Source organism: Lonchura striata, chromosome 9 (genome assembly GCF_050655825.1).
Source record: "Lonchura striata isolate lonStrDom1 chromosome 9, ASM5065582v1, whole genome shotgun sequence".
Lineage (NCBI taxonomy): Eukaryota > Metazoa > Chordata > Aves > Passeriformes > Estrildidae > Lonchura > Lonchura striata.
In genome coordinates, this window is record NC_140711.1 from 17,100,703 (window position 1) to 17,123,166 (window position 22,464).

The 22,464-nt window shown below is 43.7% G+C and overlaps 2 protein-coding genes across 13 annotated transcripts in view; both read left to right on the forward strand.

Moving 5' to 3' along the window:
- The window catches only part of U2SURP (U2 snRNP associated SURP domain containing), a 44,813-nt gene extending 38,232 nt beyond the window's left edge, over nucleotides 1-6,581 (forward strand). For 6 of the 12 annotated variants that reach the window (XM_085587160.1, XM_077785660.2, XM_077785658.2 and 3 more), the window contains 4 exons: nucleotides 1,204-1,314; nucleotides 3,737-3,855; nucleotides 4,635-4,811; nucleotides 6,070-6,581. In XM_085587160.1, coding sequence (XP_085443286.1) covers nucleotides 1,204-1,314; nucleotides 3,737-3,855; nucleotides 4,635-4,811; nucleotides 6,070-6,208 — 546 coding nt within the window. In that variant the 3' untranslated portion in view covers nucleotides 6,209-6,581. The remainder of the gene's footprint in view (nucleotides 1-1,203; nucleotides 1,315-3,736; nucleotides 3,856-4,634; nucleotides 4,812-6,069) is intronic. The other 6 variants (XM_085587164.1, XM_085587159.1, XM_085587161.1 and 3 more) reach the window with 2 other exon arrangements.
- Nucleotides 6,582-17,419: 10,838 nt separating this feature from the next.
- On the forward strand, nucleotides 17,420-20,617 carry CHST2 (carbohydrate sulfotransferase 2). The gene has a single exon (XM_021536921.3). It carries the CDS (start codon nucleotides 17,488-17,490, stop codon nucleotides 18,775-18,777), a length of 1,290 nt encoding a protein of 429 aa, XP_021392596.1. The 5' UTR covers nucleotides 17,420-17,487; the 3' UTR covers nucleotides 18,778-20,617.
- The last annotated feature ends 1,847 nt before the right edge of the window (nucleotides 20,618-22,464 follow it).

Here is a 22,464-nt window from a genome sequence, read left to right on the forward strand (position 1 = left end):
AACCCAAAAGAAGCTAGTGACTTCTTATAGTATGAGGGAAACTGGACTGGATAAAAGCAGATCAAGCCAAGATGGTTAAAGCTACGTTCTCCGTTTATTGTTTATAAGATGATAGTTTATATATACTTCAATATAGTTTACAAATTGTGAACACACTATCATTGGTCAGCAAACATTGTTTACTTTTACCTTAAGGTGGTTAGAGCCTCACACTGTAGATTTACTCTTAATTCACACTCAGATAGCTCATTACTTTGTGGTCACCTTAACATAATTTCTAACTGTGCCACACTATTTTCTTACTGTGTCAAAGTCTTCCAGGCCCCACCAAGGCCTCTTACCAGAGGCCTAGTCTGAGGGTAGCTCAACCCTTCACTCTAAATATAAATCATGTCCTGTCTCTCTCAGAAATCTGGTAACGCCCAAACAAACCAAAACTAAAACAACCCACCAAAAAAACCCAAACCAAACCAAACCAAAACAAAAAAAACAAAAAAAACCCAACCAAACAAAAAAAAAACCCAAAAAAACCCAACACATGGAGAAATTCTGATATTTGCTTAACTTTGTGACTCTTCCAGGGATACTGCAGCAAATTGAGTGTTATGTTTAGCAGCACTTGGGAACCGAGTTCAGTTGCTAAGCTTGTTAGCACATGAAAAAGTATTATGTTAGTAAAAATCAGTTCTTTCAAATCAGCCACTCTGTGCAGACAACCCTGAAGAGGAGGTGCATTGTTTTATGCCCTAATTATGTCAGTCATTTGATTTTAACATTCAGGGTTAAATGGAAAAAAAGAGTTTCCAAAGGAAACTTTGAAGTAGACAAGAGAAGTTGAAAGAATATATTGACACCTGCAGTAAATGATTTCATTTTGAAAGGAAAAAAAAAAACAGATAGTGACCCAAGAAATACAAGGGTGCAGTGTACTAATGATGGGAATAGAATTTAGTAGAATAACAGAAAAAAAATCCCTCTATTTTTAGTTCTCACCATGTCTGTAAGCAACTGCAGGTGCCTGCAGATGAGTGTGTGGTTTTGTTACTTTGATCCAGTTTAAATAAATTTAGTATCTCTGTGCACAAGCTTGTATAGAAGGAATGAAGAATACAGATGATATGCAATGGAAATTTCATTTTCAGCCACATGCCCAACTGGATAATAATAAATCTAATAATCTAATGGTCAGTATTATTTTCACAGCTTAAGGTGATGAAGTTTCAGGATGAGTTAGAGTCTGGGAAAAGACCCAAGAAGCCAGGCCAGAGTTTTCAGGAACAGGTTGAACACTATAGAGACAAGCTGCTCCAGAGGGTAAGAACTGTTCTTTATGTTTGCCTCTGATTCTGTGATAGGCTTCTATTGAGTTTATTGAATATAAGGTGGCTTTAAACATAACAACACATGGTTCTTGTTAAAATACTGCTGTAATATCAATCTGCATGTGCAAGTCCCAGTGCTCTCTGCAGAATACATACAATCTCCTTTTTTAATCCAAGTCCTGTAGTGTTTCCTACTGCACAGCTGGATATCACAGCCTGTATGGAAACCTTAGAGACCACTCCTGCATCTCCTGCATGAAGCAAACTGTTAGGTGTGGGAGAGGAAAGGGACAGCTCTCAATTGAAGATGTTCATCAGACTTCTCATTTTGCTTTTAGTAATTGATAAGCTGCACTAAAGGCTTCCCAAGGAAGGGAGAAAATAGTTTTAAGCAGTGAATCTGTTTCTGATTCTCCAGTCTCTAAACTTCCTGAATAATTCCAGCTCATCCATTCACCCAAATGTGACTAATTCTGTACCATGACCATTTTTAGAAGACCTCTCTGGACTATGAAGTCAGAGTGATTTTAGAAGTTTACATCTTATATGTGATATGATGTGATCTCAAACCTTTGAAACATAATGAAAAAACAACCTCTTTGACATTGCATATAGTGAGGGATGATAAATGACAGTTGCTTTTCTCATCTGGCTTTACAGTCTGACAGATCATTGATGGAATTAGGTACCCATGCAGTTCTTTGGAAGCTAAATACAAATAAGTTTCCACCAGGGTTTTTTGTGTCACTTGTTATTTGCATTATTTGGTACTCAATATCTGACTAATTCATAGTACCTTGAAGAAACAAACTTTTTAAAATTAGGTAAACTGATCCCTGAAGGAGATGAACGCAATGGAGGTTGATGCTTGCAGTTCAGACTTTATAAGGCTTTTATAATTTTCTTTCTAAATGTAGTTGTATTGTAAAACTTTCCACTTTCTTTGTGTTTTCTATAAAACAAATGATTTGTACAGTAAGCACAGAATGTTTAGTGAGACAATAGCTTGAACAAGCAGAAATTGATAATAACCCTGATAAAATTTTAGATGTCTTATGTTGAATTAGTTCAACCAGCTCACAATATTTTGGACTTTTAATTGTGTCTTTCAATTCCAAGAAAGAAAGAAATATTTAATGATATTTATAACCATTCTTTAAAACAGTAGTAACTGTTGTTAATGGAAGAACTTCATCTTTTGCTTTAATGCCATAATGAAGTTAGTTTTTGTTACAGTTATGTAATACTGATCCTGATTACATTAACCATGAACTTGGTGGCTGGTTGTTCTTTTTTATCAAATTTACAGTAAGCTTTCCAAGACTACTTTCCCGGCAGCATTGTATATTGTTTAGTGACTAGAATCTTAGAACTATTCAAAATACTATTTATTCTTATTTATCAATATGAAATATGTAGTTATGCTGTCAAATAAACCTGGCACATCTTGACAGGGCAGTGATTTTAGAGATAACTAACATACTTTTGTAAGAATAGGTGTAAGGATAAGGACACTTGAAGGTTTTGCCGCTAAGCCTTCCTTGTAAAAAGAATTTGAGACTAGATGAGGATAAATGTCCAGGTATTTCCTGCACTTAGGTTACCTCCCCGCCTTCTACTATTTTTCTTTTTTTTTTTCTTTTTCTTTTTTTTTTTTTTCCATCATCCCTACTTTCTTCCATTTAATCACCCCTTCTTTATCTTCTTTATGGGGCATGCAGAGAATAGCTGTTTATTTTTTGCCATGGAATTGATTTTTTAAATGAATGATTAGTACTAGAAACCACAGCATCTGATCTCTGTGTTCAGACTTGCTGATAAGCTTTATTTTTGTATAGTTAATTTTCTATTTGACAGAGTCTGTGCCCAGGGTATATATTTTTTTTTTTCAAAATGGTCCTGTTGATACCTATAAATGGACTATAGTTGCTTGGTTTTGACAGAGTAGATGTTATTGCAGAATCTTGTTTGTATTTTTGTTTTATCTTTAGATAACTTCCAGTTATGAGAGTATATAGATTTTCAGATGGATTAATCAGGATGACTGAACATTTTTAAAGTAGAAGGAGGTTCCTGGTATTCTTCCTGTATAATTTAGTTTAGAAAATGTATTACAGCTGTAATATTTCCCTGAAGTTTGTAACATTGAAGACTAGTTTCCAGTTAGATTACTCAGGTTTTCTCACACAGGGTGATATCCCTCATGTTTTGGTTAGTTTGTGTTACAGTAAATGTTTGTGCTGTGTCCCAGGCAGGAGGAAAGGCCTGGAGAGCTGGGAGGGTGTGACCATTAGTTCAGATCATGTGCTGTGTTCCATCAGTGCTCACTGCTTTTATGCTGTTTGTCACTAGCTTGACTGCCTGTAATAATTAATCATACCTTATCTGAAATCATTATGCTTCTAATAATCTAGGAAAAAGAAAAAGAGATGGAAAGAGAACGGGACAGAGACAAAAAGGACAAGGAAAAGTCTGAGACCAGGTCCAAAGATAAGAAGGAAAAAGAGGAATGTACACCAACACGAAAAGAGAGGTATGGCTCTCCTTGGACTAAAGCGGATGGGAGGAAAACCCTCACAGTATCTTTGCAGGCAGTGGCAGCCTTGAAATTATCTGGTATCACACATCTGATTTTAAAAGAAAAACACAGAACCACCCAACAAAACAAAAAACCAAAACCCATGCTTTGGCTATTAAAACATTCTCCAAAATGTTAAAGGAATTGTCGTTTTTACCCTGCCCCAAGTGAGGTACCGCTTCCCTTTGAACAGAGTTGCCCTTTGGCTCATTTATGCCCTGGGAAAGCGTGGTAAAATGATTACCAGTTGCAAACAGGGTTAACTGTCTTGGAGCAGAGAATTGCCTGCAGTGCCCCAGTCAGAACATTGTCTGGAGGACAGGCCACAAATGATATGCTGTGGTTTCAGTGTTACTCCTCTCATAGTGAGATCCTGAACAGCTGGCATTGGGGTAGCCCATTGGACACTGATCTTCTGATGCTTGCATAGCCAAACTCTGCTTTGCTTCTAAGTGTAGCTATGGCAAAAGGCCTTGCTTTCTAGGGAGCTGTGACAGAATGTGTTTGCCATTCTACCATCATTATTACCAAATGACTCACAAGCCTTAGTTCTTTTCGAGCAGAGAAAATCTGTTGCACACGTTAAACTTCTTTTGTTTTAATAATAAAAAGCCTACAATACTTAATTACTTAGAAGTAACTGACATGACATTGGCTAAAGCAAATGCGTGCAGAGAGGAGCAGATGTTCTGACTGTGTGTTCTCCCTCCCGTGTGCGTGGCTGCCCGTGGCAGGAAAAGGCGGCACAGCGCTTCCCCCAGCCCGTCCCGCAGCAGCGGCAGCCGCCGGGCCAAGTCGCCCTCGCCCAAATCCGAGCGCTCCGAGCGCTCCGAGCGCTCCCACAAGGAGAGCTCCCGCTCCCGCTCCTCACACAAAGATTCTCCCAGAGATGTCAGTAAAAAAGGCAAAAGGTGAGCTGGTATCTTCTCTGTTTCAGGAAGCTGCTGGGTGTGTTTGGCTGGGGTCTGGGGGCCGGGGGAGTGTTTCAGCAGAGCACATTGATACTCGGATCTCTCACGGTAGTCTGCAGTGCGTGTTCCTCCTTAAAACCTTGGAGCACTGGGGTTGGAAGTTCTCACAGCCTCCTGCCCTGATAATCAGCTCCAGACTCTGCTCTGCTGTGCTTTTGTTTACCTGTTTACTGGTGATTTTAAGAAATGCTGCTTTAAACTAAAGCACCTTGCTGCTTTCTTACCTTTTTGTTTTCAAAAGGTAAGTCTTCTGTTGTCCTAAAATTTCTGTAGCCCTTCTCTAGTACCTCTCAAATTAATGACCATGCAGCCTTTCACTGATGATTAGCTTACATGAAGTTCCTCACTCCCATTGTTTGTTTTTTAAGTGGAAAAAAGTCGGATACTGCTTGCAGGGTTTTGTTTCCAAACTAGGTATTTCCTAACCTCCACTCTGACACAAATATTTGTCTTCAGTTAATGTTAAACTTGAGGTGAAATTTTATTATTCTGCTAATGCTGCTGCAACTTGAAAGTTCACCTTCCACTTCTTTTGGATGTATAGAATATCTTACTGATATCAAATTCCTCAGTCAGGCTGAGGAATACTCTTTTGATGATGTTGAAAAAAATCATAGCACATAACCACAGTATTCCTGTGCTTATATAAATAAGGATTTAAAATAAAAGAAGAAAAGTAGTTGAGATTTTTTTTTAGAGTTAATATGATGTTCATTCAGGTTTCATTGTCTTAGATCAGTGTGTTAGGTATGGGCTAGATGACAGTAAATTTATTCAGTGCCCCTTCTTTTTCTGTGGGGCTGCATCACAATCTGAATATGCTTGATGAGAATTAAAAGTATTTCACCGTAACACAATTGAATGTAGTTTTCAATTTCTGCATGGACATATGCTGCAATTCGTACAACAGCCAAGCTGGTTGAGGCTTATGTAAAAGGATGTGAATTCCTGATACGGGTTTAAGGACATGAGTGCTTGTTATTTTTCATGTGAGTTCTAAGCACTGAAGTTAAGCCCAAAATACTCTAAAAACCTTATAATGCAAAACTGGTCTTTTTCTCAAAAGCAAGATATCCTGTTACTTTTGTTATTAGGGAAAATGTTATCTACCTTATTTGGCTCAATAAATGAATACAAATAACTTCAGGAAAAGGTGCTTTTCTCTATTAATATTTGATTTTTATTTTTTTTTTGTAAGGTCGCCGTCTGGCTCCAGGACACCCAAAAGATCAAGAAGATCACGATCCAGATCCCCTAAAAAGTCAGGGAAAAAATCCAGGTCTCAGTCCCGTTCTCCTCACAGATCCCACAAGAAGTCAAAGAAAAGCAAACACTGACAATGTTAATATTTTTTATGATGCTGTCACTTACTGGAAATGCGGTTTTGTTTTGTGCCTGAACAGTCTGTTTAAAAACAAAAAAGCATTCCTGATTATTTTTTTTGTGAATGCACGTGTATACTCATGAGTATTGGCATCTGTAGACCTGTCATTGTTTTATATTGTACAAAATATCTTCATTGTGACTATTTCCCAAAAGAAAACATTTTTGTGTTTAGAAGTTTCATCAGAAATGTGTGTAACTGATCTGCTGGCAGTAGTGATATTTTGTTTTTAGAATGTTGTGACATAGCAGAAATAACCCAGATGTTCTTCCTTTTTGTAGCTTTGACAATTTGAATTAGATTTCAAATAAAATCTGAACAGAAAATGAAGGTGTTGTTTTCTTGCCCCACTGGTGATGCAGATCCCAAAGGGAGTGCAGAGTGTGTTTGGCAGTACTGTGTATTTCAGACAGACTGCTGTGCTGGATGCTTTGTGCAGGTGGCTCTGTTGTGTTCACACTGCTTTGACTGTCCAGACACAGGCACCTTCGGAATCCAGTGGATGGGCTTTCTTTCCTGCTCTGAGGTTTTACTGTAAGGAGAGTCTGGTACCTACCCTGATAAGCTTTACAGGTAAATCTTTGCTTTCCTATGTCTGCATTTTAATGGGAATATTTATAACACCACTGTAATGTTTTTGTTTGTTTTTACAAAAGAGCCTCTGCAAAGACACATCCTCTGGGGGTGCGTGTGTGGCACATGTGTGATGTCTCAGTAACAAGCCTCCTTTGTGGCATACAAGGGGAGCACTAAAGGACAGCAGGCCTGGGGCTCTGATTTCTTACATGTAGATACAATAATTGCAGCCTTCAGTACACTCTTGTTTTCTAAAACTAATTTTTCCTGCAAAAGGACAGCTTTTACATTATTTTACTGAATTTATTCCTATGTTGTGAAAATTCTTCAAGCTGGGGAAAATTAAATTTTACTACATATTTATTAATATTTTTGATTCAAGAGGCTGTTTAACTTCTTTTTTCATGTTGAAGGCTTTCCCTTCTCCAAACCTGTTCTGTGTGTTAGGCATTGATGTGGCTTTAAATTGCATCACCTCACCATGCAACCTTTCTGTGGGTGGGAGAGTGGGAGGAACGAGAAACGGGGAGGTTTCAGTGTTTACATGTGGAGGTGTGGGGAGATGGAAATAAAAATATAAAATCAAAAGGGATCTGGCCTCTTGTGAACTGTTTATAAGAGCCAAAGCCGTGCTTAGCTGTAGGCACAGAGTGCTGGACAATGGCCTGCTGTTACACTGCTGGTACATTGGTGTGTCCACAGGCTTCACACAGAAATTTGTAAATGTGTTGGGGAAAACCTGTTGGACATGTAAATAGCCTTACTGGCTGCACTTCCAGAAGCAGGATCTAAAAGGTCTTACCAAAAAAAAGTGTATTTTCTATCTTTTTTTTTTTTTTTTTCATGATGAGAGACATTGTTATAAGATTTTATAAATTGTTGCATGTGTGAGAAAAGACTGGAGAATTTTCTTTGCTAATGAGAGCTCTGCAGTGATCTGGAACGCTGAAAATATGAAGACTGCATGCATACTGTAAAGACTTTCTTAGAAAAAATATTGAATAGATGTATTGGTAATGAGAAAAGAGTACACCTTTTATCTGATTGTAATACATTATAAAGAATCTGTTTTAGAAATACGCAGAGTTTATTTTTTATATTTTTTTTCTCCCTGTAACATAAGGTATTTCAGGATAGGATTCAGCAGAGAGTTTGGTTGCTAAACTATTATAAACCAATTAGTTTTTTTTCTTAAATGCTGTGTATTTATACCTAAGCACAGACCAGATTCAGCTTTCTAGAATGAGAAGTAGGTACTAAAATCAGTTGGGGACAGGTAGAATCCTAACTGCAGTGGGAAGATGATCACTTCAGATCCAATTAACTTCTTCATTACTTTTATCTTGTAGCTGTTTATAAATGGAGGAGTGATAAATGTCAGTGTTCTGGGTCAAGTGGGACTAAAGATGCTTTGCCACAGGAGTATTTTATCTGCAGAATCAATTCTATATTTCATTTAATAGCTAAAAACCCTCAGGGTAGAAAATAACTTAGCATTTCAGGTACTTTTCAATAATTAATTTTCATTTCAGCTTTTACAAAATTCTCGTCGGTGATTATAGAAAGCTTAAGCCAAGTAGCAAGAGAGCTAAAGGAGCACACTCATTAGGGTTTATTTTGTAACTCTATTATGTGTCAGGTTATTATTTTGTAATTCTCTATTATGCAATGCCTTTTTCAGTATCTGTTCTCTAAATACTATTGCCATACCTCTTGTTCTTTGCTTCATGTCCTGGGCTCTAAAACAGCTGATCTTACCCAATAGTCTCTTAAGAGCAATTAAGAATCTCTATCTTTTACTGGATCACCTGGGCTTTTTTGCCCTGTAGAAAAGAGCATCTTTTGATCCTGCTTAATCTTAATTTCCTCCTGCTTTTGTACTTTTTGTGGAAAAGCCAAGCTATAAACAAGAGGAGTTGGAAGAGGGTAGTATCTGCTAACAAATATTTTGTAAAAGATGCAAAGTATTATTGAAGACTTAAAATCAGGCTGCTTATGAAATTAATTTTCCTTTAGGTCACGTTGCAGTGACAAAGTACGGTCGCTGTGTGCCATTACTATGTGACTTGTGTTTCTGCAGCATTTTTGGGTGAAGTGCTGAGTGGGTAATGTAAGTAACTGGTCTGGGATTTAGGAAGTAGCATTCAGATGAAGCCTTGTCAAATAAAGTCCTGTTTTGATGAGGTGTGGTCCTGTCTCCTGATGGTTTCTGTGGTTGTAGAGGAAGAGGGGAGCCCATTATCCTCTGAGAGCCCTCGGTGTGTGAGTGTCCACCTCTTCACTTTGGGAGGGCTGGAGACACAAGTGGGTAACAGGTCTGCCCTGCCTTAGGGAAACCGAGGGAAATGTTCACGCTTAGGCTTGTCCAAAGCAGAGAAGTGTAGCTTGTACAGCCCGGTTCTAGCCTGGCTGAGAGCCCCGCGCAGCCTGGAACAGAGGGGGGTGTCCTTGGGAAGGGAATGTCCCTGGTGTGTTCCCAGATCTGTGCTGGACACTGCTGTTCTGAGGAGCTTGGCGAAGCTTGCCCTGCGCTCACGGACATCCCCACGCTTAGGGAGGGCCTCGAAGGGAGGCAGCTGTGTCTGCTTGGAGCCAGGCCTGGCCCCGGGGGGGTCTGCACAAGGCTTGCTCAGTGCTGAACTGCGGGCCAGTGCTGCTGCAGAAAGCTGCATAGTACATAGAGCCTCCTTGCAACACTTAAAATCTTCCCTGTTACAGAAGTGTTTGTCTCTGAACTGCCTTTTTTAAAGTCTTGACTTCCTTTGACTTCTCTGTGCAACAGCTGTGTGTTGTTTTTTTTTTTTTTTTTTGTAATACTGTTTGAGGAAGAGTTGGTTTCTGAATGTCAGTGTCAGGTTGTTATTCAGACACTGTACATGTGCATGTGGTTCCTCCCACCTCCCCTTTGCAGGTTTTGAAGTGTAAGAATCAAAAACCACTTAGGAACAGGGGTAACAAATCAATGTTTCCCAAAGCATATATTTAAAATTGCAGCTATCCCTGGTGTGGGTTCATCTGTCCTGGTGACATGAGAGCAAAGAGCTCATGTAACACCTTAAAATCCAGAGTCTTGGGATGAGAAAAGCAAGGTGAGCCACAAATGGCAAATCTGCTCTGACTCTAACCACTTGAGGCAGCTTGCTTGTGGGGTTTTCCTCCACAGGCATTGACAGTGCTTCGGTGGAATTAATGTTTTGAATGAATAAAAATGCAAAGCATTGCTGTATTTCTGCAGATGACTAAGGTCTGAACTTGGGAGTTTTTAGATAGGTAGCTTGCTGCACCTTTGTATGGCTGTGTGAAGAGTTTGGGGTGGGAGGGTTTTCAGCTATTCTTGGTCTACCCTGAATACTTAAGGTGAATATTCTAGAGGAGAAGACAGCAAAAGTGGCATAACTTAGATGAGAATTTTAATGATCTCTTAAAATCAAGCACTGTTCAATATCAATTAAGCTACTCAGTAAACTGAGATTTATCAAATTGCAAACATGACATTGTCAGTCTGAAAATTTTATCAGTTTTCTGAATATGGCTGCTGAGGTAATTTTACTAAAATACCTTATAGTAGTATTTTAAAATTTCTTTTTGTCATTGCTGCATGTGCTGTTGCAATGCTTCCATTACTTTGGTGGTTCTTGCTACTGCTGGAGCTGCTGCTCCTCGGTTTGTAAGCCACTCTTGTAAGGATAACAACTAAAATGCTAATTTAATTTTGTCCAAATCTCTTTCCCTTGTAGAATACAGAAGTCTTAAACAATTGCTTACTGCTTTTTCCTCCACCTGCTTCTGTCTGTACAATGTTGGCTTTCATGGGTGAGCCTGTGCCATTTGCCACTTCTGATGTCTGGTCTTGTGCTGGGATGTTTTACAGTGTAACTCTGTCATACGCTGGAAAGTTTTCTGTTTGTGGTTCTTCAAAGAGGAAATGGTAGTTTCACATAGACTTTTTTGTCTTAATTGCTTTTTGGTTTGTATTTTATAGGGAAAAATTTCCAATTGACATGGCAGCAATAAAATTGTCAGTTTGCTGATTGCTAGAAATGTTTTTTTTTTTAACCTGGAGGAGAGCAGTGTTCGTGCCTGTTACGCATGAACAGTTCCTTGGCCTCAGCAGCTCTTCTGCTGCTCGATGCTGTTCTGCCTGTGTTGTCCAGCCCTAATGGCTGTTGTCCTTCCTCAGTGAACAGTGACCTCTGTGCTCCTCTAACTCATTAATGAGCCATGGGCTGCTCACTCCAGTTGTCTGTATAAATCTCCCTCGATCAAAGAAAGCTCCCACCAGGGACTGCTGCTGGGACAGGGAGATGATGAGCAGCTCAGGAGGGCAGGGGGGTGAGGAGCCAGCTGGTGCTGTAGTGGCACCTTGAGTGCTGCCCCAGGGCCAGTGTCACACCTTGGTGCTGCTCTGGGGGCAGGTCCTGTTCCAGCCTTCCCTGGGCCTCTTGTTCTCTCCTTCTGTCCTTCCTGCTGCCTCGTTTGACAGCTTGCCTTGTGGAAGGGGTGAATGGGCACAGGGTGGGCAGGCCCACAGGAGGAGGTGCAGGGCAGGAAGGATGTGCAGAACTGGGGCCATCCCTTAGCAGCCGTGAGCTGTTACAGGCTGTGCTTCCCTCCTTCTCCCCTTTGCTCCAGGGACACTTGAACACAGCACTCAAACCTGAGGGGAGCAAATGCCTCCAAGATAATTTAGGTTCTGCAAGATCTGTGGAAGATGAAAAAGAGAAAAGAGACCTCAGATACCCCTGTGATGGCAAAGGCTGGGATGTGAACTCTTGATGTTAGAGCCCAGAGTATTCCTTTGGGATAGATTACAAATCCCAGTTGCTGAGATCTCTGCTTAGAGCTTGGAGTTCTTAAACACGGGATGTTTTGATACCTCTGGACCTCGCTCTATTTTTACTCTTGTGTTGACTGGGGAACTTGCTGTAGCTGTTGGTCTTAAGTACAAACCATCAGTTTGACTCTTCAAGACCTTGTTAAGAGGCTGCCTGCAAGCAAGTGTAGAATGTGTTTCCTGAATCTTGGCCTCCTGAGGCTGGACCTAGGTCTGAGATTAGAGCTTGTGTGTGGTAACTGTACTTGTGGAGAGGTAAGCAAGGAGAAACTGTAAGCATGAGGTCTGTGTAAAGCTCTCAGAAATCTTTCACAGATTTAACCCAGCAGAATTTCTTAATTCTGTATGACAAATTGTTCTTGTTTTAAAATTCAGCTGGTGTGGGAAGAGGAGGGTGGAATTCATGCATACAGTGTGGATTTATGGAAGATGGAGCAGCCTGTGCCCAGGATTGAACTTCCAGGATCATTACCAGCAATCAGAATTGTCATCAAAGCCATCACTGGGAGTAAAAACTAGTTTTCATCTTTTTTGAGCCGTGCTAAAGAGGTACAGCTCTGGTGTTTCATGGATGATTTAGCCAAATGTTTTCACCTGCTAGATTCTGCTAGAACATACACTGACCACATTGTAGCAAATAGAAACTCAAGAAGGTAGAGTGAATCCTCTGAAGTTACTACAGTAAAGAGGTTTGCACTGCAGCTGATACTGGGCATTTTCACCATGAAGTCTGCATCTCTTGGATTGCTGGTGATTTTTTTTTCCCCTGGCATTTCAGGTTATCTTCCCTGTGCTATCAGAAAAGAACAATCTGCTGATTAACTGAATGGAGACTTTTGCTTTGGGCAAATTCTGAAAAAGAATTGGCTATAAATTTTTTAGACATGAGACTGGGATTGGATTCTGACCATTGTGTGAACTGCGGGGCTGGATTCTCATCCTCTGATTTTGCACAGGGTATTTATACTAAATAAATAAATAGAGAGAAAGAAAGAAAGAAGATAAGTTTGTAATAAAACCTGATTTCTAGGCAGTTTCACCAGAGGAAAACTCATCTTTCATGCCAGCCTGCAAGAAGTCTTCACTGTGGTATGGAGTAGAAATATGAAAATTTCCTTTAGATCTTGAACCAGTTACACAACAGCCAAAAAAAGATTTCTAATCTTAATAAAAGTCAAATAGAGACCAATCTACATTGCAGTGTCCCCAGGACATTTGTAAAGTTCTGGAATTCCTTCAGCTGCACAAACAAAAATTTATAAATATTTATTGAAATGTAGCTTATTGAAAATACCACCTGTGCAACTGGAAGTGAACATGAAAGAGAAACTGAGGTGGCAGGGAACAGCTTGTTACAGACAGGTTGTACACTTGGCTTTGTATTTCTGTTTTTTGAGTGGCTGCTTTAATTTTGGCCCCTGCCAGCTGCTTCTGCACACTGAGTTCAGAAGGAACATCCAAGAGAAAATGGATACTTTAGGAGGCAGATTGCAGCAGCTATCACTTAATGGAATGGCTGCTGAAGGATTCATCATTATTGGAAAAAAGTGTGTTTTGAAGGAAATCATCTGCCACTGCTGCATGACATGTTGAATATGCTGTTAAGATATCATGCACAATACTAAAAGAAAGGGTGCAAAATATAAACACCTGCAATTCTAAATGCTACTGTAGAGATTCTTCTCACCCATCTCCAATGGTGAGACTAAAATACAGTCTTAAACCAATTCATAGGTTTCCCAAGTTTTGAGAGCTACTCAATTTTCTATAAATTTTGTTCACATTTTATGGTCTGTAATTTGTGCTTTAGTTTTAAGAATCTTACTTTTGGGCAATGTTTGAGAAATTCAGGATCTGTATTTATCCTGAATAGATTAGGCTAGATGCAGGACTATTTAATCAGCACCCAGAACTTATCTCACACTAGGTTTATAACAGCATAAATCTCCATCTTTCAATTTCTTTTAAAAGATAAAATCTTGCTCAAGTTTGACTTCAGGAAAAACTTCTCCTTGTGCCCATTGTGTGCTTCTGAACATGAGAAAGGCAAAATTTAAAGCATGAAAAAATAGAATGTTGGGAAGTGAGTTTGTAGTGTGTAACAATCTGCACTGGAAAAGGAGCATTCTCATCTGCTCCTCAAAGCAAACTACATGGAATTGTCAAAAAGTAAAGTTGGCCTAGAAAGAAGTGTTGGGGCTTTGAATTTTACTTTTTGAATGATGAATTTTTGTTTTTGAAGAAAGGAAACATTATTATTTGACATGGGTGATCTAGTATACTAAAATTAGTGAGCCTAAAATAGATTGACATGAAGTAAAATAGAGGGTGGAAAATGTACACTGATGTACCTGAATATATTTGTGAAGAACTGTATTTGTTCAGCTGCAGAATGTTCCTCTTTCACACACTTTCTGTGCCTCTTTCCATTTTTTATACTTTGTGTTTCTTTGCCATATATGTTTCTAATACTTTGCAACAGATGTACAAACGATTTAAAAAAACTAACTAACCAAAGCTCCAAACTTGTGACTTGAAAGTTGGCTGGTTAAATCTGTTCCATATAAACTTACTCAATATTCATTGATACTGAATTATTCAAAGTGCTAACTTAACTACCAGGTCTGAAACTTCTGGGAAGATCAGATAAAGCAGCTGCACTGAACCTGATTGACTGCAGTTGTGTTGTGCGTGGGTACTTGGATCCTCCTGCACAGCATAAATGCCTACCTTGCTCCAGTTTTGAAAAGTAAGATTCTGTTCAGCAGCAGGTAGGTCAATTAAAGAGCTGCTGGCCTCGTGTTTCCCTTGCTGAGCTGGAGCAGTTTGATGAAGGCAGCGTTGCTTTCAGTTCTTCTGCACTCGCTGATTCAGGGAGATGGAACCACTGTGTAGCAGCAGGGAAGGTGCAGAATCCAATTACAGCTTTTCATGTTTGGGTTTACTGATTAGTTTTACCATTTCAGATATTATACCTGCAGTTCATGTTTGCTTATCTTTATTTGTTACTTGCTAAATTTTAAATGCTATGAGAACTGGAGCTGGCATTGTAGGTTTTTTCAGAAAATTTCATATATCTCTTCAACCGAGTGAAATGGAAAGAAGGGATTAATTTGAACTTCATGGTATTGTAATGATTTTTCACTGCTATGAATTGGTTTTGCTCCCTGTAGCCTCTGTCCTTTATTGCATTAGTGCTGCAGAACAATAGTGGTGGGAGATACTGCTTTATGAACTCCAGCGTCTCAGTACTGCCATTGTCATTCATCATCTAATATAGGCTAATTGATGCTACTACAGACCATTCCAGAATGAAAAAGAAACATTTCTGCTTTAACTAGGTGATGATCACTTCATCTGTAAGCATGGAAAGCCAAATAAATATTTGATGTGAAGCTTTATAAAAATATATAAAAAAGCAAAAGTCTTGTTTTATGTGAGGAATTCTTGGCTTAGAACCAAAGAATAAAATAATTGCAAGAATTTTATGCTACAAGATCCTCCAGAGTTTTATTATTTTTCATTATATATCGTGTTTCAAGAGTTACAAGTCAATCGTTTTAAGTTCATCAGGTTTAAACTGCATATTTCTTTTGCTAACTAGATACAAATAATCTGTACACAATGTGGCTTTAAAGACTTCCTCTGGAACACTGTAGGGTAAAAAAATGTCTTCCCCTTCCCCCTCACTTTGATGAAATAGAGACTTTTTCCTTGAATATTTAATGGTTATTTATAGTCTGCTATTAACAAATTACTTCTGTATGAAAAGTCACAGTGACATTTGAACACTGCCGCCAGGGTCGCTGGCAGCCCGTGGGACGGTCCTGGGCTGGCTGTGTGCTTTGGTGGCCGTGTCGCAGCTGAGGGTGGCACTGGTGTCGCAGCCCAGGGGAGCTCCCTGCTCCCATCCCGCTGCCACCCTGCCCTGCCCGGGCTCGGAGAGAGGAGCCCTCCTACAGACCTGACCCTTCACTGTGAGGCTGCAAGGAGCTTAGAAGTTTTTCCAGAAAGGGAGCTTGGCTGTTAATATCCCTGCAGGAAACGTGGGAGGAGCGTTAAAATGTTTTGATAAGGGATACGAAGCTTGCTTAACAAATTCAGCTCCTTCACCCTCTTGGTACCGTTTTCTTGCATTTGTTAAATAATGTGCTACCAGGCAAGACACACACCGGGTGATTTTGTGCTTTAGCTGTTTTCTGAGTGTAAAAGCTTTTGCTGTAGTGTCAGATCCGTGCTGTTAATAAATGTTCCAGCAAAATCTCCCCAGTGTCATTTGTTTGTGGAGGGATTGGTCTGAGCCAGGGGCAGCCGCCCAGCAGCTCCTGGCTCCAGCTGCCCGGGGAGACCGGCCGTGAATATCTGTGCGTGGTGGGAAAGGCTGCGCCGGTGCGAGAGCTGCTGGGAAGAGAAAGCAATGGACGGGAGAGAGCTGCCAAATGCTTCTGGAACTCGTGAGCAGCCCCGGAGTGCTCCGAGCTCCGTCGGGCGCGGAGGGAACCGCTGAGACAGTTCCATAAGAGTCACTGGGCTTTGTCGCAACCCATGGGGAAGCCTGTGCCCCACAAGTGCGCTGTCCCCGCGGGACCCGCCACTCCGCACCCTTTCCAGGTGCGTTTTGGGGATGTGGTCGTCTTTAAAGCGCCGGTGCTGCCTGGAGCTGCCCCATTGCTTACGCTGCCCTTCCCACAGCGCTGCGTCTCCAGGGACACAGGAGAAAGCGCTGCCCGTTTTCCTTCCCACCCGGGACAGAGAGTCTCGGCCCATCGCCGGCCAGCTGCCGGCTCGGTGCTAGCGGGGCCGGAGCGGAGCCGGGGCCGGAGCGGGGCCGCGCTGGGCTCGGGGCCACCCGCGCTGGCTGCCCGTGGGCCGGGGCAGCACCGCGCTCCGGCCACTCCACGACCGAGCCACGAACGGGCACCGGCCATAAAAGCGTTGTGAAGAACTGCGGGCGGATGGATTTGTGCCAGGAAGATCCAGTGCGATGATTTTTTTAACGTTTTGGAGAACCTTTGAGGACTCCGAGTTTCTGCACAAACCAAGATAAGGGCGGCGGGGCTGGCCCCGGAATCCTCTCAGGCGTTTCAGGGATCTTTCCCCCCTCTTCTGTTATTCCCGTTACCGGAGCAGCTCCGCTGTGCGAGGGGTACCCGGTGAGGAGCCTCCCGCCGGGCTGGGCTGACGGAAGCGCCCCGGCAAAGCAGAGGGGCTCCCAGAAGCGCCCGCCGCCCTCCGGCGGTGCAGCCCGGCCGGGGTCGGTGCCGGTGCGCTCCGCCCGGGCTGTCCCCGGAGGCGGCGGGCGGGGCGGGCGGGGCGGGCGGGGCGGGCGGAGCGCTGCCGCCGAGGCCGGGCGGCGGGGCCGCCCACGGCGAGCGCGGGGCGGCGCCGCCAATCGGGGCCGTCCCTCGGCGGCGGCGGCACCGGAGCTCTCCCGGCGCGGCGGGGGCGGGGCGGGGAGCGATGCGCTCCGTCGGGGCGGCGCAGCCCCCGCCCGCCCCTCGCTGCCGCCCCGCGCCGTGGGGCGGAGCGGAGCGCGGCTCCGCCTCGCCCCGGCGGCCGCCGTGAGCTGCGCTGCGGCGGCGCCCGCGGCCGCTCGGCGATGGCGGCGCGGGAGAAGCGCGGGGCGGGCGGGCGGCCGTGCCGCTGCTAAGTAGGGCAGGGGCGGGGGCGGCGGCGGCGGGGCCGTCGCGGCGGCTGCGCTATGCGGGCCGGGCGCGGGGGGCCGGCCGGGACACGGCGCCGGGGGCGGCGCGCCCTGCTGCCCGCCGCGGGCCCCGGGGCGCCGGGGCGCTGAGCAACAGTTGGCCCCGCCGCCGCCCAGCATGAAAGTGTGCCGGCGGAAGGCGCTGGCGCTGTGCCTGGGCTACGCGCTGCTGCTGCTGCTCGCCGCGCTCAACCTGCTGGAGTACAAGTGGCGGCGGGAGCCGCGGCGCTGCGGGGAGCCCCCGGCAGCCCCCCGCCACCAGCCCCCGCCGCCGCCGCCGCCGGCCGGGAGCCGCGGCCCGGCGGGCGCCCGGCGGCAGCTGGTCTATGTCTTCACCACCTGGCGCTCGGGCTCGTCCTTCTTCGGGGAGCTCTTCAACCAGAACCCCGAGGTCTTTTTCCTCTACGAGCCGGTGTGGCACGTCTGGCAGAAGCTGTACCCCGGTGACGCCGTCTCGCTGCAAGGGGCGGCCCGCGACATGCTGAGCTCCCTGTACCGATGCGACCTCTCCGTCTTCCAGCTCTACAGCACGGCGGGCGCCGGCAAGAACCTCACCACGCTCGGCATCTTCGGGGCGGCCACCAACAAGGTCATCTGCTCCTCGCCCCTCTGCCCGGCCTATCGCAAGGAGGTGGTGGGGATGGTGGACGACCGGGTGTGCAAAAAGTGTCCCCCGCAGCGCCTCAGCCGCTTCCAGGAGGAGTGCCACAAGTACCACACGCTGGTCATCAAGGGCGTGCGTGTCTTTGACCTGGCCGTCCTGGCCCCGCTCATGCGGGACCCGACCCTGGACCTCAAAGTCATCCATCTGGTGCGGGACCCCCGCGCCGTCGCCAGCTCCCGCATCAAGTCCCGGCACGGCCTCATCCGGGAGAGCCTGCAGGTGGTGAGGAGCCGGGACCCCCACATCCACCGCATGCCCTTCCTTGATGCTGGCCACAAGCTGGGCGGGAAGAAGGAGGGGGCGGGCGGCTCGGACTACCATGCCCTGGGTGCCATGGAGGTCATCTGCAGCAGCATGGCCAAGACCCTGCAGACTGCTCTGCACCCCCCTGACTGGCTCCAGGGTAATTACATGGCCGTGCGCTACGAGGACCTGGTGGTGGAGCCCATCAAGACCCTGCGGCAGGTGTACGGCTTTGTGAACCTGGCAGTCAGCCCGGAGATGGAGAAGTTCGCCCTCAACATGACCAGTGGCCCCGGCTACTCCTCCAAGCCGTTCGTGGTGTCGGCCAGGAACGCCACCCAGGCGCTGAGTGCCTGGAGGACTGCGCTCAGCTACCAGCAGATCAAGCAGGTCGAGGAGTACTGCCACCAGCCCATGGCCCTGCTGGGCTACGAGCGGGTCGGCAGCCCCGAGGAGGTGAAGGACCTCAGCAGAACGTTGCTCAGGAAGCCGCGGCTGTGACGGGCAGCCGGGGGTGGCGGAGCCGGGCAGAGGAGCCGCTCCGGCTGCCCTGAGTGAGGGAGGGAGCCGGGAAAAGCAACCTGGTCTCCGATTTCCTCCAAAGACTGCTGAAGGGTAACATACAGTAATGTGATTATTTCCCTTTTTTTTTTTTTTTTTTAACCCACCCCCTTTGCATTGAGTTAGATGCGATTTAAAAACCAAAATCAAGTGGAACTGAAAATATGTGTAAACCCCCCCCCCCCGCCCCCTTCCTCCTCTCTAAAACACCAGGCAGTTATTCTGTACCAATATCGTGTTCATGAAGTTCTTGTGGGTTTGAAGATTGTAACAAAAACTCTTGCACAATTCCTAACACATCTTTATCTCCCTTGGTGCGGAGGGGATGCCCTTGGAAAACATAATGCTGAAAATCAGACTTTTGTATGAAAGCAAATGTTCAGACATGATAGTAATAAAAGAAAATAATAAATGATATTCATTTTTATAATTACCTCAATTGTTTGGGAAATCCAGTGTTGCTTATGTACAGCTAGAGGGGATGCTTGCTTAAAATAACAACGTGGTCTTCTTAAAGGGTATGGGCGGAGGGCTGGAGTGCAACATTTGATGTGTTCAAAGATCAGGAGCTGCTCTTGCAGAAACAAATACAGATCTTGCAAGTGTAGTACAGGTTACCTGTGTCAAAGCAGGTTTCTATTTAACTATTGTCTTTTCTGTTGTATTTAAAAGTCTTTCAAGTGCCACTGTATTAGTGTCCTAAGAGTTTTAAAACGTTTGCAATGGCAGCAGTATTTATTTTTGTCTTGACATGTGTGTCCAGGAGTCACTGTCAAGTAGAAGTGGATCTACAGCGTGACAAGAAATGCAGGATTTAAAAAGACATTTATCATACTGGAATCATTAGCATGTGTGACAACAAAAATAAAATTATATATATTATATATATTCTATAGTGCTAACAAAAAATAAGATGTAAGATATTTCTTGGCATTGTTTGGTAACAGGCAGAGCAGGAAAGCAAAGAAAAATGCATAAAATGATTTATTTTTTCCCTTTGTCTGTGTCCGAGGGTATATTTATGTATGAAGAGGGAGGAAATGTACATCTGTGTGTTCATGGCTGTAATAGAGCTGTTATGGAGCCAGCCCAGCGTTTGATTTCAGAGCGCTGGTTGGAGACTCATTGCCTGTGAATTGTTATTGCTCTGTGATGGAGCCAGATGGTGGTCTGGCTCTTTCTGGGAGCTCTGCCTAGAGTCTGTCCCATCGTTAAAACTTGATGATTAAAAAAAAAAAAAAAAAAGAAAAGAGATTTTACTACTTCTGCTTTTGTAATTTCTTGGAAAAAGTCCTGATTTATTAAAGGTTAAGTGGTGTGTTGCATATGAAAAGTGCAGGCACCCTAAGTAGTTTTTAATCTTGGTGTTCTCTGCTGCTCTTTGAAGGCTCATTTTGGAACTTGAGTTTTTAAACAAATGTAGTTTTGCCAAACTGTTCTCTTAGGAGACTACAGACTTTTCTACAGGAAGTACATTTTACATTGCCTATTTGGGTGTTGTGCCTTCAGAAAATGTGAAGAGTATGAGTAGGAAAAAGGAGATTGATTTGTGAAAATAAATTAATATGAACAGGATGCTGACACGTGTGTGTGTATGTGTGGGTGTATGTGTGAAAATTTTAGTGATGTGTAATATGTCTATTTCTTGTAACTCAAGTTAAACAGCTGATAACTGGCTACTAAGATTTTTGAGTTCTTGATGAAATTTTGGCATTAGATGTTGAATTTATTCTGAAAAGGAAAAAACATTTAATAAACTAGTTAAAAGATTATTGCATAAGGTTGCCTATACACTTGCTGAATGATTGCATTACATGGTGGTTCCCTCAATTCATTTTCACCATCAGTGAAATAACATAAAATCTAGCAATGGGAGATATTTTAATTGCCCTGTTAGGATGTATTCCCAGATTCCAGACAGCAGTGCTAGAAACGGGAGGGATAGTTAATTTGGTATTTAAAATACAGATTAAGGTACTTGTGTTGTTGTGGACATGTGTTTTGTGTTGCCACTGTGCATGTCCAGTGCAGTGCTGAGAGGATTTTAGGTGTTTGGCTTTGGGCTGTACCCAGTGGGGTTTTTTTATTTTCTTTGGTTGTTGTGTCTGGGGGCAGTGCTTGAAAATCTGACCTGCTTGTAGAGCACAGTGCTTGCTTTTTCTCCATGCCTGCTGTCTGAGGCTGCCTGCCCTGCCCTGCCCTGCCCTGCCCTGCCCTGCCCTGCCCTGCCCTGCCCTGCCCAGGGAGCTGCTGCGGGCAGGGCAGGGGCTGGAGCTGGGAGCCCTCGAGCTGCCCGTGGAACACCAGCCCCGCTCCGGGACACTGCAGGGAACTTGGCTTAGGTCTCTAGATGGGGGCTCCCCATGGCAGCATGCTACAGCAAAAGCTCTTTTGGTTTTGGGAGCTGAAGCATGGTCATTTCTGTGTGCAGAATTCCTTGGTCTTTTTTTGGGAAAGTTTTCAGGATGAGTAAAATGAACAGGAATTGATTGCCTCTGGGAGTGTGAAACAGATGAGCCCAATTGACTTAGCTTCCAAAAATGTCCTTTGGCTCCTAATTACGTTAAAAAGCGCATCCTATCATTCTGAGAGAGCACTTGCTGCTCTTCTAATAGCGGTGCATTGCAAGCATCTGCTTCACTTTCCTGACACAAACACTGCCAGTAGAGTTACAGCATCTGAATCTGGTCCATAATTTGGGTTCCACCTACTAGATTGCAGCAAGGAATCACCCAACATACTGTACAACTGTGCCCTGGTGTTCTTTGGTGAACAGAAGAAACAATGTTCATTTTGTGAAAATAAAGGACTGCATGTTTGTTCAGGTTAAGCTTCAGGAGAACGGAACGGGATCCTACTTGTGTAAAATGCTGGTGGGTTAAGCCCTATGTTTAATGCTGATCTATTAAATATGTATGTGAACAACTGGCAATTAAAAGATTATTTTTAGTCCTTTTTTCTATTCAGGGAATAGAATTAGAGGCACTTGAACAAACCATACAGAGTTGAAATAAAATTTAAAAAAATAGGGTAGCAGAAAGATGAAGGACATGGTTACAAAAGAAGTTTTCCTTTTGTGAAGATGGACAGCTAGTTGTGGTAAGAATAAACTTGATTTTCAAGCTTGAGATTAGTCCTGGGTTTGCTTTCTGTCTGATTTAATAATTACAGTGTGCTTTTCCAGCTGAAGCTAATGCTTGTATTGGTGAAGAATCAATAGCATAAACAAGATAGAGGTTGCACTCAGTTGCATGGGAGGGAGATGCTTCTGAAGAATTGACATGTTTGGTGGAAGAGAAAGGCCAATGGACAAGTACGTGTTGCTTCCTGCTGTGAACAAAGCCAGAACATCAAATTGTTGTGGTAAATTGCAATGATCATTCAGTGCATGAAAACAGGAAAACCCTCTGTCTTTCCACTGAATCAACTAAACCACAAGATGTGTAAAAGTGTGCAAGCCGCTGCTGCTAACCTTGGAGCTGACAATGAAAAAAAAAGATCAAGTATCTTTCATTCTTTCTTAACAAAAGGAGGAAGTTCCTTATTTTTCCAATCACTTTGCAATTTGTCAGACATTAAACATCATGCTGTGACTGGGAAGAGGAACATAATTTAAACCCACAAACC